This window comes from Tamandua tetradactyla, chromosome 19 (genome assembly GCF_023851605.1).
Source record: "Tamandua tetradactyla isolate mTamTet1 chromosome 19, mTamTet1.pri, whole genome shotgun sequence".
Taxonomy (NCBI): Eukaryota; Metazoa; Chordata; class Mammalia; order Pilosa; family Myrmecophagidae; genus Tamandua; species Tamandua tetradactyla.
The window spans coordinates 1,029,703-1,048,661 of record NC_135345.1 but is presented as its reverse complement, the minus strand read 5'-3'; the positions used below and the strand labels follow the sequence as shown (position 1 = coordinate 1,048,661).

At 50.9% G+C, this 18,959-nt stretch overlaps 1 protein-coding gene and 1 long non-coding RNA gene across 4 annotated transcripts in view; one reads left to right on the top strand and one right to left on the bottom strand.

The window, feature by feature from the left end:
• LOC143662938 (uncharacterized) overlaps positions 1–8,690 on the top strand; it is a 30,558-nt gene extending 21,868 nt beyond the window's left edge. Inside the window, exons 2-4 of one of the 2 annotated variants that reach the window (XR_013165677.1) lie at positions 5,174–5,256; positions 6,046–6,151; positions 8,258–8,690. This is a non-coding gene — a long non-coding RNA (uncharacterized LOC143662938). The remainder of the gene's footprint in view (positions 1–5,173; positions 5,257–6,045; positions 6,152–8,257) is intronic. The other variant, XR_013165676.1, reaches the window with a different exon arrangement.
• MAEA (macrophage erythroblast attacher, E3 ubiquitin ligase) overlaps positions 7,517–18,959 on the bottom strand; it is a 58,432-nt gene continuing 46,989 nt past the window's right edge. The window contains exons 5-9 of one of the 2 annotated variants that reach the window (XM_077136209.1): positions 18,505–18,581; positions 15,100–15,208; positions 11,244–11,377; positions 9,003–9,198; positions 7,517–8,464 (exon numbers count right to left, since the gene is read on the bottom strand). In XM_077136209.1, coding sequence (XP_076992324.1) covers positions 8,369–8,464; positions 9,003–9,198; positions 11,244–11,377; positions 15,100–15,208; positions 18,505–18,581 — 612 coding nt within the window. In that variant the 3' untranslated portion in view covers positions 7,517–8,368. Of the gene's footprint in view, positions 8,465–8,812; positions 9,199–11,243; positions 11,378–15,099; positions 15,209–18,504; positions 18,582–18,959 lie in introns of those variants that run through there. The other variant, XM_077136208.1, reaches the window with a different exon arrangement.

Genomic DNA, 18,959 nt, shown 5'->3' with positions numbered 1-18,959 from the left:
CCCGCAGACAGACGAGCGCCACGAGCGCCACCTACTGGGCAGGAAAAGAAAAACAGAGCCCAGAGATTTCACAGAAAAACCTTTCAACCAGCCGGGTCCCACACCCAGGGAAATCTGATCAAATGCCCAGACACCAGCAATGGTAGATTTCGAGAGACAGATCATAGGATTTCAAAACTGGAGGACGGAACATCTGAAATCCCACAAGAAACAGAAACTACAGGAAAAAAAATGGAAAAATATGAGCAGGGACTCAGGGAATTGAAAGACAATATGAAGTGCACGGATATACGTGTTGTGGGTGTCCCAGAAGGAGAAGAGAAGGGAAAAGGAGGAGAAAAACTAATGGAAGAAATTATCACTGAAAATTTCCCAACTCTTATGAAAGACCTAAATTTGCAGATCCAAGAAGTGCAGCGCACCCCAAAGAGAATAGACCCAAATAGGCGTTCTCCAAGACACTTACTAGTTAGAATGTCAGAGGTCAAAGAGAAAGAGAGGATCTTGAAAGCAGCAAGAGAAAAACAATCTGTCACATACAAGGGAAACCCAGTAAGACTATGTGTAGATTTCTCAGCAGAAACCATGGAGGCTAGAAGACAGTGGGATGATATATTTAAATTACTAAAAGAGAAAAACTGCCAACCAAGACTCCTATATCCAGCAAAATTGTCCTTCAAAAATGAAGGAGAAATTAAAACATTTATAGACAAAAAGTCACTGAGAGAATTTGTGACCAAGAGACCAGCTCTGCAAGAAATACTAAAGGGAGCACTAGAGTCAGATACGAAGACAGAAGAGAGAGGTATGGAGTAAAGTGTAGAAAGAAGGAAAATCAGATATGATATATATATAATACAAAAGCCAAAATGGTAGAGGAAAATATTATCCAAACAGTAATAACACTAAAAGTTAATGGACTGAATTCCCCAATCAAAAGACATAGACTGGCAGAATGGATTATGACCCAGCAATACCACTGCTAGGTATCTACTCAAAGCACTTAAGGGCAAAGACACAGATGGACATTTGCACACCAGTGTTTATAGCAGCATTATTTACAATTGCAAAGAGATGGAAACAGCCAAAATGTCCATCAACAGACGAGTGGCTAAACAAACTGTGGCGTATACCTATGATGGAATATTATGCAGCTTTAAGACAGACTAAACTTATGAAGCATGTAATAACATGGATGGACCTAGAGAACATTATGCTGAGTAAGTCTAGCCAAAAACTAAAGGACAAATACTGTATGGTCCCACTGATGTGAACCGACATTCGAGAATCAACTTGGAATATATCATTGGTAACAGAGACCAGCAGGAGTTAGAAACAGGGTAAGATAATGGGTAATTGGAGCTGAAGGGATACAGACTGTGCAACAGGACTAGATACAAAAACTCAAAAATGGACAGCACAATAATACCTAATTGTAATGTAACTATGTTAAAACACTGAATGAAGCTGCACCTGAATTATAAAAAAAAAAACAAAAAAAAAAAAACCAGCCTACAACCTCTCCTCTGTCTCCACCATGCCCCCAGCAGGGAGAGTCTGCCAAAGTTAAAGGTACCGCATCATCTTATGCTGGTGAGACCTGCAGGCAGACAAGCACCACATATTGGGCAGGATAAGAAAAACAGAGCCCAGAGACTTCACAGGAATAATCTTTCAACCTGCTGGGTCTCACCCTCAGGGAAAACCGACGCAGGTGACTCTTTCCTCCTGATAAGAGGCCAGTTTGGTCTGGGAAAATCTGGCTGGGGTCTATAATACCTAAGTAGACCTTCCTAAGTGTGGGGGAGAAAAAGGCACCATATAAGCAGGGCAAGAAATAAGAAAACAAGAACTGAAAAATTCTCCTCTGTTAAACAAAACCTACGCTAGAGGTCCAGATAAAGCTGAACTGAATGTCAAAGAACAGATAGACAACAAATTTACCCAGCAAGAAAACTCTAGGTAAAAGAAGTGAAAGCAATCTCCAGAATAAACTAATTAAGGTAATTAAATGCCTAGACACCAGCAAAAAATAATAAATCACACTAGGAAAATTGAAGATATGGCCTAGTCAAAGGAACAAACCAACAATTCAAATGAGCTACAGGAGATGAAACAGTTAATTCAGAATATACGAACAGATATGGAAAACCTCATCAAAAACCAAATCAATGAATTGAGGGAGGATATAAAGAAGGCAAGGAATGAACAAAAAGAAATCAAAAGTCTGAAGAAAACAAATCACAGAACTCATGGGAATAAAAGGCACGGTAGAGGAGATGAAAAAAACAATAGAAACCTACAATGGTAGATTTCGAAAGACAGAACATAGGATTAGTGAACTGGAGGACGGAACATCTGAAATCCGACAAGAAACAGAAACTGTAGGGAATAAAATGGAAAAATATGAGCAGGGACTCAGGGAATTGAAGGACAATATGAAGCGCACAAATATACCTGTTGTGGGTGTCCCAGAAGGAGAAGAGAAGGGAAAAGGAGGAGAAAAACTAATGGAGGAAATTATCACTGAAAATTTCCCAACTCTTATGAAAGACTTAAAATTACAGATCCAAGAAGTACAACGTACCCCAAAAAGAATAGATCCAAATAGAAGTACTCCAAGACATTTACTTATCAATATGTCAGAGGTCAAAGAGAAAGAGAGAATCTTGAAAGTAGCAAGAGAAAAGCAATCCATCACATACAAGGGAAGCCCAATAAGACTATGCATAGATTTCTCAGCAGAAACCATGGAGGCGAGAAGACAGTGGGATGATATATTTAAATTACTAAAAGAGAAAAACTGCCAACCAAGAATTCTATATCCAGCAAAATTGTCCTTCAAAAATGAGGGAGAAATTAAAACATTTTCAGACAAAAAATCACTGAGAGAATTTGTGACCAAGAGACCAGCTCTGCAAGAAATACTAAAGGGAGCACTAGAGACAGATATGAAGACAGAAGAGAGAGGTGTGGAGAAGAGTGTAGAAAGGAAGACTATGAGTAAAGTTAAAAAGAAAGAAAATTAGATATGACATATAAAACCCAGAAGGCAAAATAGAAGAAAGTACTACCCGTGGAGTAATAACACTAAATGTTAATGGATTAAACTCCCCAATCAAAAGACAGACTGGCAGAATGGATTAAAAAACAGGACCCATCTATATGTTGTCTCTACTCAAAGGACATGAGGGCAAGGACACAAATGGACATTTGCACACCAATGTTTACAGCAGCATTATTTACAATTACCAAGAGATGGAAACAGCCAAAATGTCCATCAACAGAAAGGTGGCTAAACAAACTGTGACATTTACATACGATGGAATATTATGCAGCTGTAAGACAGAATAAAGTTATAAACAATGTAACAACATGGATGGACCTTAAGGACATTATGCTGAGTGAAATTTGCCAAAAACAAAAGGACAAATACTGTATGGTCTCACTGATATGAACTGACTTTAGTGAAGAAACTTGGAATATTTCATTGGTGACAGAGACCATCAGGAGACAGAAATAGGGTAAGATATTGGGTATTTGGAGCTGAAGGAATATAGATTGTGCAACAGGACTGAATATAAAAACTCAGAAATGGACAGCACAATACTACCTAACTGTAAGGTAATTATGTTAAAACACTGATTGAAGCTGAATGTGAGAATGATAGAGGGAGGAGGGCTGGAGGCATAAATGAAATCACAAAGAAAAATAGACAATAAAGATTGAGATGGTATAATCTAGGAGTGCCTAGAGTATGTAACGATAGCGACTAAATGTACAAATTTAAGAAATGTTTTTGCATTGAGGAAGAACAAAAGAATATCATTACTGCAGGGTGCTGAAAATTAATGGTAATTAATATTTTAAAATTTCAACTTATGTGTGAGACTAAAGCAAAAAATGTTTATTTGGTACAAAATTTATGTTTTGACTAGTGCATGTCCTAATATAACTTATGTTGTTCAACCAACTATCTATATAAGTACATGGAACCTTGAGTAGGACATGAGATTTTGTCGGTTTGTCCGGAGTGTTACCCCGATGAATACCAGAGTGATTTGATCAGTGAGTGGAAAAGTATTGGCAAAGTCCTCTTTGGGGAATGGTGAGAATGGGGGAAAATTCAACCCCCCCCCCCCCCGCAGTTGAATTCTTGATATTCTCACAAGCAGTGTGGACAACCAAAGCTATAGGCTGAGTCCCCAGTCTTGGGGTTTGTTCATATGAAACTTAACCCCACAAAGGATAGGTCAAGCCTACTTAATATTAGGCCTAAGAGTCACCCCCAAGAGAGTCTCTTTTGTTGCTCAGATGTGGCCTCTCTCTCCAGCCAACACAACAAGCAAACTCACCACCCTCCCCCTGTCTACGTGGGACATGACTCCCAAGAGTGTGGACCTTCCTGGCAACGTGGGACAGAAATCCTAGAATGAGCGAAGACTCAGCATGAAGGGACTGAGAAAAACCATAGAATGAGCTGAGACCCAGCATCAAGGGATTGAGAAAACCTTCTCGGTTAAAAGGGGGAAGAGTGAAATGAGACAAAGTGTCAATGGCTGAGAGATTTCAAACAGAGTCGAGAGGTTATCCTGGAAGTTATTCTTATGCATTAAGTAGATATCACCTTGTTATTCAAGATGTAATGGAGAGCCTGGAGGGAACTGCCTGAAAATGTAGAGCTGTGTTCTAGTAGCCATGTTTCTTGATGATGATTGAATAATGATAAAGCTTTCACAATGTGACTGTGTGATTGTGAAAACCTTGTGTCTGATGCTCCTTTTATCTACCTCGTCAACAGATGAGTAGAACATATGGAATAAAATTAAATAATAAGGGGAACAAATGTTAAAATAAATTGTTTGAAATGCTAGTGATCAATGAAAGGGAGGGGTAAGAGGTATGGTATGTATAATTTCTTTTTCTGTTTTCATTTTATTTCTTTTTATGTTATCTTTGATTTCTTTTTCTAAATTGATGCAAATGTTCTAAGAAATGATCATGATGATGAATACGCAACTATGTGATGACATTGTGAATAACTGATTATATATGTAGAATGGAATGATTATATATTAAGAATGTTTGTTTCTTTGTCATATTTTTTAATTTAAAATTAATACAAAAGTTAAAAAAAAAAGAATCTTGGTTGACAGTTTTTTTTCTCTCTAAGGACTTTAAATATGTCAACCTACTCTCTTCTGCCTCCATGGTCTCTGATGAGAGATCCACTGTGAATCTTACTGGGGACCCTCGGTATGTGACAAGTCACTTTGTCATGTTGCTTTCAAATCAGATTTTGACAACTTCAGGAATGATCTGTCTGGTTTGGTTATCCTTGCATCTGTCCTCTGTGGAGCCCGCTGTACCTCCTCAAAGTGAATATTCATGTCTTTGATCAGATTTGGGAGGTTTTCTTAAAATGCCTTTTCTGTATCTTTCTGTCCTTCTGGAATTCCAATGATCTGTATGTTAGAACACATGATGGGTCCCAGAGGCAACTCAAGCAGCTCTGTCAGAACTTTTCTTCATTCTTATTTCTTTATACTGTTCGTGCTGGGTCACTTCTATTGTCCCATCTTCACGCTCACCAAGCCTTTCTCCTGCTCAGACCCACTGCTGAGTAACACAGCTAGTAAATTACAATTACTGTATTTTGGAGCTCCAAAATTTCCTTTATTTCCTTCTTGTAATTTCTCTTTATTTTGTTCATTTTCCTAAGTTCTGTGCATATTTATAAATATTCCTTTAGCTCATTGATAATACTTAAAACAACTGATTTAATATTCTTGACTAATATTCCAATAAATGAGCTTCCCTGTGGTTTCTGACAAATTCTTTTTACCCTTGGAATGGGCCATACTTTTCCATTTCTTCGTATGATTTGTAGTTTTTTGTTGAGAACAATGCATTCTGAGTATTACGTTGTTGTAACTCTGGAAATTGAATTCTTCAATTGAGACTGCTAGCTTTTTGTTGTTGTTCTCACTGAAAGCTGGAGCTGTCAATTTGTGACATTTCCTAATCATTTCTGCCCCCAATCAGGAAAAAGGAAAAAAAGAGATACTGCCTCTTCAAGATCCCTCTCACTTTTCCCGAGGCAGCGGCGGGACAACGGCCACCGGTGGTACCAGCCCCACGGTAACCTGTGGTAGGTCCAGAGGCAGCCCACAGTCAGACTCAAGACCACTGCAGACACTGGAGGACCAGTGCTTACGGAAGACCCCAGAACCAGCACACTGCACCACCACAGGCTGCTACCTCCACTGCAGCTGGGGGATGGCATGGGATGGTGACCCTTGCATGAAGGGTAAACTTCACTGGTATTTACACTGCAATTTACCAGCTTCTTTGTCCAGCTCCTCCCTGGGTGCTGCCTGGTGTTCCTCCAGATTTCAGAGGCCAAAGAAGTGAACAATTCCTGAAGCTTCCTACTTTGCCATCTTCCCACCTCTGGCTCGCTAAACTGTTTATTTTCTTTTGTATGGTCTGTAATAAAAATAATTAAATAGAAATATTACAAGTGGCTACAAAGAACAGACCTGAGCTGCAGCAGCCTCAGAGGAGAGAAGCAGGGGCTCCCTTGAGCCTAGTGACCATGAGTGGACACTGGAGCTGGACTGGAGTGGCAGCCACCAAGTGTATAGTCCTGGGAGGGCCAGGCCAGGATAGGGGGAGAGGGGGGTTAAGGACACCCTCTAGAACTGTACAACTTTGAAATTGGGTGAAGAAGTTAGCAAAGAAAACCCAGATGGTGTGGTCATTGAAATGGGAAAAAATCCAGGTAAGATGGGCACTGTGGAAGGAGGGAGGAGTGGTTATAAGAGGAATGAATTGCCCCTGGTGCCATGGAGGTAGTCTATGACTTTAGCAATAAATGTATGAAAGGAACAGCAGTCTCAAAAGTCAGAACAAATCAGAGAGTGTGTCAGGGAGAGCAGCTGTGAGTGGATGGGAAGGGAAAAATGAGGGGGAAGAAGGGAGGGGGAGGAGAGAAGGGGGCAGGGCTGCCAGAGTGGCGACCAGAGGTGGCTAAGGGGATTTTGCCAAGGGGTGAGCAGGACCCTACAGCAGCATGGAGGGATGGAAGAAGTAGAGCCAGAAATGACAGATGTGGGATGGACACCATGACAGAGCCACAGTGACCAGCGGGAGGAAGGTCAGAGTGTGGTCATGAGGCAGCCACATTCGGGGGAAGTGGGGCCAGCTGGGGACACTTGTCACCCTGGTGAGGTCTTGAGGAGAGGCTGTGAGGCTGGGGTGCGGCCTCTGGCAGGACTCCTGGGAGACAGCCCTGCAAGGCCAACTGCACCAGGACAAGGGAAAGGCAGCCTGCTGGAGTTCACACGCCGAGAGGCCGTGCCCGGGCCTGTGAAGGGGACGCCTCCACCTCCACCTCCACCTCCACCCTGAGCCGCTGCTGGCGGACACAGAGGCACACAAGGCAGAGCCGAAAGCCCTGCCAGCCAACTCCACCCGTGTCAGAAATGCACAGCAGCTCCTCCTCATACAGAACTAAGAAATAGAAAACAGCTTTATTAACATGTTGTACACTTACAGTTTATTAGCTAATCAACATCAACATGCAAAAATAAGCGCTGAGTACAAACCTCTACGATCCGGTTTTGTGTAAACTACAACGGTTCATGTGTTGGGAAGTCATCGGTAGTTATTTCGACTCAACTCTTAGTTTCTCTCTACTGAGCAGTATTTAGACTCTGAACGTATGGAACCATCCGGCAAGGCCTCTGCAGAAACGCCGTCCAGTGGGTTTCCACGTGAATACATTCTCAAAGCAAGAAATAAGGCGGTGTAGACGACGCACACTGAATCCTATGCACAGACTAATTCAGCAGACGGACTTGCTACGAGGCAGACTGGGCCCGCGGCCAGCGGTGTGTGCGTGGCACTCGGCAGGAGCCCGAGGACGGTATCATGGCACCACGCCACAAACCACACAGCACAGCGCCACGCTCCCGGCCAAGGCCACCGTGGGTCTGGTGAGGGACCAGCCCCTTGTCCCCAAGTCTTGTGATTAGCAAAAAGGAGGAAAACTCAAGAAACAATTGATTCCTATTTTTGAAATGTTCTAGAAGTTCCCCTCAGTGTTTAAGTCAGTCTTTACAGAAAAGTTTCCTTGGAAAGGTGACAGTACTGTTCAGAAGCATCAAATAGTTGACTTAAGTTACAAAATCTTACCAATCAAAACGCTGCTTTCAAGTACAAACTTACTAAACCACATTTCCTCTCTTCCTAGGACGCATATTGTTGCTCACTGATCTTTGGTCGCAAGAAACAACAACGCCGCAGCGAAGGGGTGCTGGAGGCGGCCGCCCCGGAGCCACCACGGCGTGCACGGCGACGCGGCCTACATGATGTACACTTTCTCGGCCTGGGAGAAGTGGAAGACTTCTTTGGTTCTCGGGCAAACAACCTTATCATCTTGACGGATAGAAAGCAGGGACTGAAAAATATGACCAGGAATATATTAAGACAAGCAAATGCAGTATAATTTAGGCCTACCATTAAAACTAAGTGTTGTGCTGTGCTTTGAGATTTATTGCTTTTTTGTATATGTATTAGTTTTCACACACACACAAAAAGTTGACTGCGATGATAAATGCACAGCTATAGGATGATACTGTGAACCAGTGATTGTACACTTTGGATGATTACATGGTATGTGAATATAAAATATGTATCAATTAGGGTGGGCCATAGTGGCTCAGCAGAGTTCTTGCCTGCTATGCCAGAACCCTGGGATCTCTTCCCCATACCTGCCCATGCAAAAAAAAAAAAAAACCAATACAACCAACTGTCAGATGATCTTATTTTGCCACAGTTCCTTCCTGAAAATACACATCATGGAGTTTTGGGGGATTTCTCAGTGATGGGTCGTTCCCCACCATCACCCCTTCACCACTTTCAAAAACAGGTGGCATCTGGGGTGGCAACAAGCCCCAGGGCCTCGCCAGGCGCTGCCCGCCCCACCAGGCGCTCACGTTGTAGCCGTAGACGTATCCGTTGGGCAGCATCATGGGCGGGTTGTTCTCGTTCATCACATCGCCCGAGATTTTGCAGACTAGGCGGGAGTTGGCGCAATGGGCCATGGGCAGGGGCTGCGCCAGCTTATTCAGGGACCGGCTGCACACGGGGCAGTCGGGGCTCTTGGAGCTGCCATCCTCCTTGTAGCACTGTCTGGGTGGGGGGTTAAGGAAGCACACAGGTGCCCTTGCAAGACAGAGACGCTGCACAAACTCACCTGCCCAGGCACAGCAAGCCTCAGCTGCTCAGGCACTGCACAGTACACAGACGCACAGTTAATTTATAAGAATAAATGTCCATCTCAACAAACCCTGAGTCAAAATAAATGAAATGGACCCCAGGAGGCTATGCTTAGGGCCCTCAGCTGGAAAGGCCTGGAAGGAGGTGACCTGGAGTAAAGTGGGGAGTAGAGAAAGCAAGGCTAAAGCCCTCACCTCCAGGGACCCCTCCTGCCTCACCCTCTGGGCCTCTGACCCACCCCATGGCCTTATAAGGCAGGACACACAGGAGTTGGGGGCTCCAGGGCGTTCTCCTGGAGCTGTAACTTATCACAAGCATCTTCCTCCTGAAAGTGCCCACGAGAGCGTGAGGGACTGTGCCGGAATGAAACTGTCCTGTACCCCAGAAAAACCATGTTCTTTAATCCTCATTCCATATTGTTGGGTGGGAGCTTTTTGATTGTTTCCTGGAGATGTGACCCACCCACTTGTGGGTAGGATCTTTTGACTAGGTGGTTTCCACAGAGATGTGTCTCCACTCATTCAAGGTGGGGCTGCTTACTAGAGTCCTTTAAGAGGGAACTACCTTAGATAAGCTTTAGAACCTCCAGAAGCAACAGAGCCCACATAACCACGGACCCTTGGAGATGAAGGAAAATGCCCCTGGAGAAGCCTTATGAGAGAAAGCTAGCAGATGTCGCCATGTGCCCTCCCAGCTGGGAGAGAAACCCCGAACTTCACCAGCCCTTTCTTTGGACTTAACGTTATCTGTGGTAGTTAGATTCAGTTGTCAACTTGGCCAAGGTGAAGGCACCTAGTTCTGTTGCTGTGGACACGAGCCAATGGTATGAACCTCATCTGTTGCTGATTACATCTGCAGCCGGCTAGAAGGCCTGCCTGCTGTAATGAATGACGCTGATTTAATTGGCTGGTGCTTAAATGAGAGCTCAACGTAGCACAGCCCAAGCAGCTCCGCATTCCTCATCTCAGCACTTGCTCAGCCCAGGCCTTTGGAGATGCAGAAAGGAATCACCCCGGGGAAAGCTGTTGGAACCCAGGGGCCTGGAGAGAAGGCCAGCAGAGACCATCTTGTGCCTTCCCATGTAAGAAAGAACCTCAGATGAAAGTTAGCTGCCTTTCCTCTGAAGAACTAACAAAATAAATCCCCTTTTATTGAAAGCCAAACAATCTCTGGTGTGTTGCATGCTGGCAGCTAGCAAACTAGAACAGTATCTTTTTCTGGATGCCTTAGTTTGGACATTTTAATGGCCCTAGAACTATAAGCCTGCAATTTAATAAATTCCTTTTTTAAAAACTGTCCTGTTTCTGGTATATCGCATTCCAGCAGCTTTAACAAAGTGAAACAGGGCCTTCTCCAGGTCTGACACTTTCTGAGCAGGACACAGCATGCCCAGGCACAGGCAAGTGGACTGCATGATAGCAATTAGCTGGATGGGTACCCGGCGGGGCCTGGAAGTAGCAGAGCACAGTGGGCATGGAGGGGCTGCTCCCTGCTGTGCTCCAAGCAAACTCCAGAAGGATGTGCCAAATCCCAGACGGAGGGGCCCCCAGGTGCTCAGCTCTCACAACATGGAGGCTGCCGCTGTACCCAAGAAATAACCACCACGTTATGTGTGTCGTTTTACAAGTTCAAATGAGAAGAAAAGAAACGTAGACAGGACCACAGGGTCGAGACCAACTAGAACTCGAAGACCCACGGGAACGAGAGGGGGAAGCACTCCGCTGGTGCGTGCGCCACCAGTGCTGAGGTCCCCACACAGCACTCCTGATGCGGTGAAGGCATGAGATGGAAACAAGGTCTGGCTGGAGCCCTGGTTTTAAGGGGGAAGACTTTACCTCACACGGCCCAGGCGTTTCATAAAACAGACAGAGACCAAAACCCCAGATTCCGTCCGAGCACGGCAAAACAGCACAGAGGACAGACACTGCAATTCTGCAAGCGTGAGGCCAGGAGGATACGGGGTCTTGATGGCGGAGAGGCCGGCCTGGAGGGTGAGGGTAAAGACCGAGCTGTTGCCGAGCTGGTGCAGCCGGTAGTTGTCGTACCGGAACTGCTGGATCAGCATCCGCCACCGAGCTGGGTCCAAGAGATCCTGGAAGAGATAGGCGTAGGGGTCGGGTCCTGTCCTGGGCAGCTCCTGACGGACCCCGCTGTGACCCCAGAAAATGGCTTAAAAAGCAGGTGGAAGCTGGGTTGTCGTGAGCCGATGCATAAAAACCTGCCCAAGTAAGTGCAAGGCAGGAGCACTGACAAGAGCCCTCGGAGCAACCGTGGGGACAGCACAGACCAACACAAAGCCCCCAGCCCAGACCCTGGGACAGCAGCTCTTCCGTGAGTGGGCGACAGCCTCTACATGATTCCCGTGGCACGGGCTCAAGGGAGAACCCAGGGGCCCGGGAGGGATGGCTCAGGGCAAAGCACGCTGCAGGGCCTCTTCTGAGAATGCTGGGACTTAGGGGGAAAAGTCTCACTTCAGAGAAATAGTTTGTCAAAATGGAAAGAGCAACTCTACCTCAGATTAAAAAATCACAGAGTAGAATTTGGTAAATATAAAGAAACCTGAGATAAAATTCAAAACAAAACAAGCCACAAAGACATGCACAAGCCAGCAGGTGGGTTGAGAGGCCCCCAAAGCCCAGTCCCTCCTTTCGTGGTTTCCTGTTCTTATCTCAAGCCCCCATACCCCACCCCACCCCACCCCACCCCCACTAATTATACTCCAGAGGACCCTGCGCCCGAATCTCTCAGGCTCTCTCCTTCGTGGTAACGACTGGTTGGCCGTCCATAATCAGGAAGCCGTGTGTCTGTGCTGTGCTGCTGTGACAGCCTGGACCCTCTGCAGTCCCCTGGCCCATGCTGCCGGCTTCCCCCAGCTCGAGTCCCCATTCTGTCTACCTCTGTGGCACTCTGTCAGGCAGGAGAAGTGTGCATTGCGTGGTGCTTCACACCAGCCTCCAAGACAGGATGGCCCTCCCGGCATCCCACAGGCTCCGTCTCACCCCCCGGAAGCATCAGCGGTTTCCTCCAGACGATTCCTCACCATGCAGCAACCCCCACACCACAGGCCCATGTGACCGGCAGGGTGCAGAGTGTCCAGTAGCCTTTCGGAAGGCCTGCAGCCGTGAGCTCCTGGGCAAAGGGGGACTGGGTCTGCCTGGGGCTTCCCTGGAGCCTGTTAATTGGTGCTGCAAGACTCACAAAGCATTGTGTCGTGGGGGGGGGGGGGCTGCAGGGGAAACACCCAGCATGCTACAAGACAAGCCAGCATCAGGCTCAAGAACTGCTCTGGCTCAGAAGGAGGGTTGCCCTGCATATTTCCTGGAACTGTCTGCAAATGTCCCAGCAGGATAAGACAGGGAACTTGGGATTCCTGGTATACCTTGGGCGGGAGATGCCAAGGGCATGAGCCAGAAGCCTTAAGGCTTTGGACTTAGAAGGACTGGCTGCGGTTCATGCTGGTCCAACAACCACGTTCCTTGCCTCCCGAGACCCCACAAACGAGAAATCAGAAGTTAACCACCACACAAGACCCGAGAAAGCCAGGGGCAGCCCAGCCAGCAAAGGACTACGGACTCCCAACACGGGGAGGAAAAAGACCAAAATCAACCCAAGAAAATCATGGCAGGGGACAGCAGATGGAGGGAGAGAAAAGACACCCAATGAATCCCCACGGGTGTGCAGAGGGCCCCTGCTTTACAGTGAGCACCCACGGGGGCAGGGAGGGCCCCTGCTTTACAGTGAGCACCCACGGGCGTGCAGAGGGCCCCTACTTTACAGTGAGCACCCACGGGGGCGGGGAGGGCCCCTGCTTTACAGTGAGCACCCACGGGGGCGGGGAGGGCCCCTGCTTTACAGTGAGCACCCACGGGCGTGCAGAGGGCCCCTACTTTACAGTGAGCACCCACGGGGGCAGGGAGGGCCCCTGCTTTACAGTGAGCACCCACGGGGGCGGGGAGGGCCCCTGCTTTACAGTGAGCACCCACGGGGGCGGGGAGGGCCCCTGCTTTACAGTGAGCACCCACGGGCGTGCAGAGGGCCCCTACTTTACAGTGAGCACCCACGGGGGCAGGGAGGGCCCCTGCTTTACAGTGAGCACCCACGGGGGCGGGGAGGGCCCCTGCTTTACAGTGAGCACCCACGGGGGCGGGGAGGGCCCCTGCTTTACAGTGAGCACCCACGGGGGCGGGGAGGGCCCCTGCTTTACAGTGAGCACCCACGGGCGTGCAGAGGGCCCCTACTTTACAGTGAGCACCCACGGGCGTGCAGAGGGCCCCTGCTTTACACTGAGCACCCACGAGGGCGGGGAGGGCCCCTGCTTTACAGTGAGCACCCACGGGGGTGGGGAGGGCCCACGATGGCCTAACTCCTGGCCAAAGGGGCCTGCAGAGAGACGAGGGGAGGAGCTGTGAAGAGGCAGATAAGGAGTTTCCGGTCAGGAGACCCGGAGAGAGAGGCTTCTCTGCTCAGTGCGAGGCACAGAACCCGACAGCATAGGGCACAAGGAAACCTTCACGACAGAGAGACCAAGGTGCTCATCCTGAAACTGCCTGCAGGAAATGGGCAGGTGGCATGCAAAGCAACACAGGACTTCTCAGCAGCAACCCAAGAGCCAACGAGAAGCCTGCACATCACTGACACGGTTCCCACCTACTATACCTGGGAAGGCTAGGGGGCCAGGCCGAGGGAAGCCCATACATCCCCCAAACAAAAGCCCCTAAGACAGGACACGTGGGCTCGAGTGGGAAGACTGGCAGGCAGGCCTGGACTGGGAGACTTCCAGAAACCCCGGGAAGGGACAGCACGCATGGCCGGAGAAGCTGGTCCCCTGGCACGCTGCCTGCAGCTCCTGTCTCTGCGGTTGGGTCCCTGCTTGCTGGGACAGCTGCAGCCAGCGGGGACCAATACCTGCCACTAGGAGCGAGCGGAAACAGGCTGCAGACCCTGACAGCCTCCAGAATGGTGCCCTGGACCCCGAGGGAGCCCTGGACAGGGTGGGGCAGGCACAGCTCCACTCCAGCACAGCATGCCCTCCCTCCTCAAATCCTTCGGCCACCTGCTTCAAAACACATGCCACCCCCACCCAACAAACCCAGAGCAAGTGGAGAGAGAAGTGCTGTCTCTGTTAATGCACCCGTGGGTACAGACAAGAGGGGATGCCCTGCCTTTCCGGCTGTACTCTCTGAGCCCTCCCTGTACTCGCCTGCCCCAGAAGGGCAGGGTCCCCAGGACTCGACCTCAATGCCCTGGCACCTGCACTCACTGCTGGGGACCCAGTCAGCCCTGCCCCTGCGCATAAGCATGGAATGGTGTTCCTGCCGCCACTGTGTCCTCCCGCTTCCCAAGACAAGAACCGGGTGGGCCAGGACATGAGTGGCTGCTGCTCTGCCCTGGGACCCAGAGCAGCCCCACAGAGGGGGCAGCAGCTGGTGGGTGAGGAGCCACGGGCTGAGCATTGTGGGTGCCCTGCTGCATGCTGCGCCCAGACCCCATTTCCGCCTGCCACCCTCCAGGTCGAGAGCACAGGTGCCTCAGGCAGCCTCAAGGCACACCTCAGCCCCTCACCCTGCTCTTTCCCAGCTCGGTCAAGACCGGCCTCACCCCACTCCTAGTCTGGTCACGCGGCGGGGGAGCTGCTAAGGCCAAGCCATCATGCCGCCAACAGTGCAGGGGCACAGAGATGGTGCCGGGCGCTTGCCGCTCCCTCTCCGCACCAACCGCCTCACTCGCCGACAGAGGACATGGGTACGGCCACTCGGTGTGTTGGCCACTGTCACTGCCACCCAGCCTTGCCCACCGGGCGCCGGCGTGCGTTACCTTATATGGGGAGATGTGCGTGTCTGATGGGAAGGCCAGCATGCCCATGACCTGGCGGACCTCGTCCAGCTGGCCCCCTTCTGCCTGACTGAAGTGCTTCCTGGCGTGTCTGAAAAACAACCGCACACTTGAACTGGCACCTCGCCCCTGACCACTTGACCTCACGGCCTGCGCCAGGCTCGGGGCTAACCACCACCCCAGCACCCTACAGGCCCCGGGGCAGTAGGAAGGACGGTCCACTGGGGGCACCAGAGGGGTGCACACAGCGCCACGCAGGATGGGAGAGCGCAGGGCCCACACTCCTTGGCTTGGCAACTCAGAATGGGGTGTCTGAGCCAACAAGGTGCGCCCCAAGTCTCCCAAGTCTCATTTTGATTTCAGAAGGACCCAACCCTTACACCCTCCATGCACTCCCTCCTGGAGGCCACCCCGGGCACGGCCCCCAGGCCCCGAGGCGGCCCTGCACCTACCACAGCAGGGGCCACCCCACTCTTGACACCCAAGGAGACAGAGCCCCCCCCCCGCCCCCAAGTGTGACAGCTTCCTTCCCTCAGGGTCACAGGGGCGTCCTCAGGTGGGTGGACTCCTTTTAGCCTGAGAGGCTGCAGGCCAGGAGGCCGAGGCGGGGGCCATGGGCACCATGAGCTGACTGCAGCTCTCTGCTCTGGGAAGCAAACAGCCCTGACCCAGTGGGCGAGAGAAGGATAGTGTGGGACACAGGCAGAGTTTTGATGTTGGTGCCTGTGGGCAAGAAGCAATGTGGCAGCGGCTGGCCTGCGAGCCCAGAGTCCAGTGCGGCGGCCATGGACATCCCCACTCTCTAACTTCCTCTTCCATGAGGAAAGACAGCCCAACTAGGGAGCACATATGAGGACGCACCATGGAGACGGCTGAACCGCATCGCACCCAAGCACGCATCCACACTCGCACTCAGGCATGCACACACCCACGTTTCCTGCACACATATCGGAGGGTTCTCCTCACTGGGCTCTGCGTCCAAACAATGGGGCCAGAGCACGCAGTCTTGCTTCTGCCTGCCCTGGGGAGTGCTCGTGGCGGCCCGGCACCGACCCTCTCATCAGTCCTCGAGACAGACCCACTGCCACCCAATCTGTCTCCACGCACACATGCACCCTGTTTCCACTATAACTGACATCCTACATGCCCCATGACACTCCCTTTTCGTCCCTCAAAACACGGAAAGGATGTGGTCCACCCAGTTACTCTGTCCCACTGGCCACCTGACACCTCCCCAAAGCTGGTTAAAAGTGATGATTCAGTCTCTCCGGTTCTGCTTGCCCGACATCTACAAATACATCTAATCGCACAATCTGGTTTGATTATCTTACCTCACAAACAAACAACCATTCGATGAACTATCTTGATCCTTGCTAGACTCAAGCTGCACAACCGTGTGTTCAGTTTTTGTGATCTAAAAATCTACAGCATTTTCAAGAAAATGAACAAGGGTCTGCCTGACACCAGAAAAGAAACTGGACGTGTACCCAAAAAAGTGACAGCAGACATGTCTCAGGTTTGAGGACCCCAAACCACGTGAAGAAGTACCCCGGAACACGCCCAGGACACTCTTGCACCAAACCTCCACACGTGGCAGATGAGCCAGAAAGCACCCCACGTCCACCACTTTAAGACAACAAGGGCCCACTTCGGTTTAAGAGAATAAACACATGTGGCAGAAAAGCTCAGAAGACTAAATATCCAAGTGACTTTGACCAGTTGGGGTGAGAGCTCTTTCCACAGAGTGGGCAAGGATCCACCCCGCTGTGGCAAGCCCTCACCAGAAACAAGGGCGCCCACCGGTCAGCAGCGGTCCTGTGCTCCTGACCTCACAGGTTAGTTTCCACGAATGCCACAGCGGGGTGGGCTGGCAGAGCAGGGGTCACCATGCCCCTTCCACCTGGCTGAACAAGAGTAAACCAACACAGCCGGCTCCGACTTCCAAGTGGAGCCGAAAGCACCAAAAACGTGGGCAGGATCCAAGCAAAGCAATGTGAAAGGGGAAATGACATTAGACCCTCATTTTAAGTGACAGAGCTAACCACGACCTGCCTCAGTCTACCAAACTGCTGCCTACACACCTCCTGTCTACCTCCAAACCACTCATCTCCCTGCCTGCACACATGGGACATTTGCACTCTGGGAAACCTGGGCTGTCAGGTCCCCGCACCTGTGGCATTTCTGCCTTAGGCCACAGTGATCCATGAGAGCACACACACTCCTTCCCTGGACAAAGCCAGACACAAGCAGGACACACCTCCACACCCCAGAACATAGCCCAGGCAGCTCACACGCGTGCAGTGGTGTCAGAGAGCTGGGACAAGGGCTCAGGCCTCAAGGACAAGCACCCCGAGTTCTGGGCCTGCCCCCCACCTGCTGCCCTGGGAAGCAGCACCCACTGCGGTGAGGGTCCATGCTTCTGCCCAGCCACCCGCACGCTCCCCCCAGCAACAAGCATGCCCAGGAGCCAGGCTGGGCCTGTCCTCGCAGGCACCCCCACAACCATTCTCCATGGCCACAGGGGAAGCCCACAGGTCCTCAAGGGCAAGCCCCTCCCGGCTGAGCAGACCACCCAGAGGGCGGAGGCAGGAGGAAGGCCCTAGACGAGGGTCCCAGCCCCGGGCTGCCTGCAGGTGTTGTGTTCCACGCACACAAGGCCAGGTCTTCAGCAGGCTCTCCCTGTGGTGGCAGCAGCTTGTTCCCCTTTCAGGTTCGACCAGGATGGGAGGATTAGGTTCCAGAGACACAGAGGCCGAGGCCCTTGAGAACCTGCCTCTGGATGCAGCACAGGTCTCCACGGGGCTGCTCTGCAACACCCCAACACCCTCACGCCGAAGACACCAGCCGCCCAGAGAGTGTCAAAGCTGCTTCCCAGAGCAGCTCCATGCGCACAGGAAGGCCCAGCAGCCCCGGCGCAGTCAGGAGCCCGCCACTGCGCACAGAGGGTCTCAGACGTGCTGAGGACTGCTGGCACCTCTCCACCTGGCCTCAACCACAGGTCACGCGTGTCAGCACTCCCTAGGACCAGCCCACTGCGGACACGCTCCTCAGCAAGGGGGCTCCCCACACTTGGCGAGTGAGATAGGACGGGGAAGCCCAGTGCAGTCCAGGTGTTCGTCCAGCTAGTTCAGCCTGAGCAGGCTCCCACAGCCCCATCTCCCAGGTCTTGAACAACTTAATGGCTGCACCCAGAGGCGAGAGACTCCACCCCAGGAGCGCTGCCCCACCCGAGCTCCGAGGCAGGGCTGGGCTGGGCCAGCCTGCGTGGAGAGCTGCCCTGAAGCAGACGGAGGCCCTGGATCCCCGGGTCCTCCAGGCAGGGAGGGGGCAGCGCCCCCAGGGAGAGGCGGGGGCCGTGCAGCTTCATCCCAGGACCTAGACTCCTACCTCACAGCGTCCAGTCTTTTATTCTGCCGGACGAGCTCAATGAACTCCTGGATCCTCAGGCTGAACTCCAGGCAGCTCTGAGAGGAAAGACAGACAAGGTCTCACACAGTGTGTCCACCTGTGCCCACTGCCACGCCACACGCCCTCACGCCCAAGAGACCCACAGCGCTGGGCTGGCCTGCATGGACACAGCTGAGCGCTCAGACGCGCGGACCCAACGAGCACCGGGAGGCAGGCCTGGGAGTGAGGTTCGCTCTCACTTGCAGTAACTTTCCACTGGGGTCAACTACTCGAGGGCTGGCCAACTCCTACTGCCAGGAGTGTGGAGTGGCCCGCAGGGTCAGCAGGTGGGCAGGAGCCATGGCCGTCAGTGAGCATGAAAAGGGCGGCCCCAGCCTGGCGGGTGAGAAATGGCCACCAGGAGGCATCACGGGCTCCAGGGAGGCAAGAGGCTC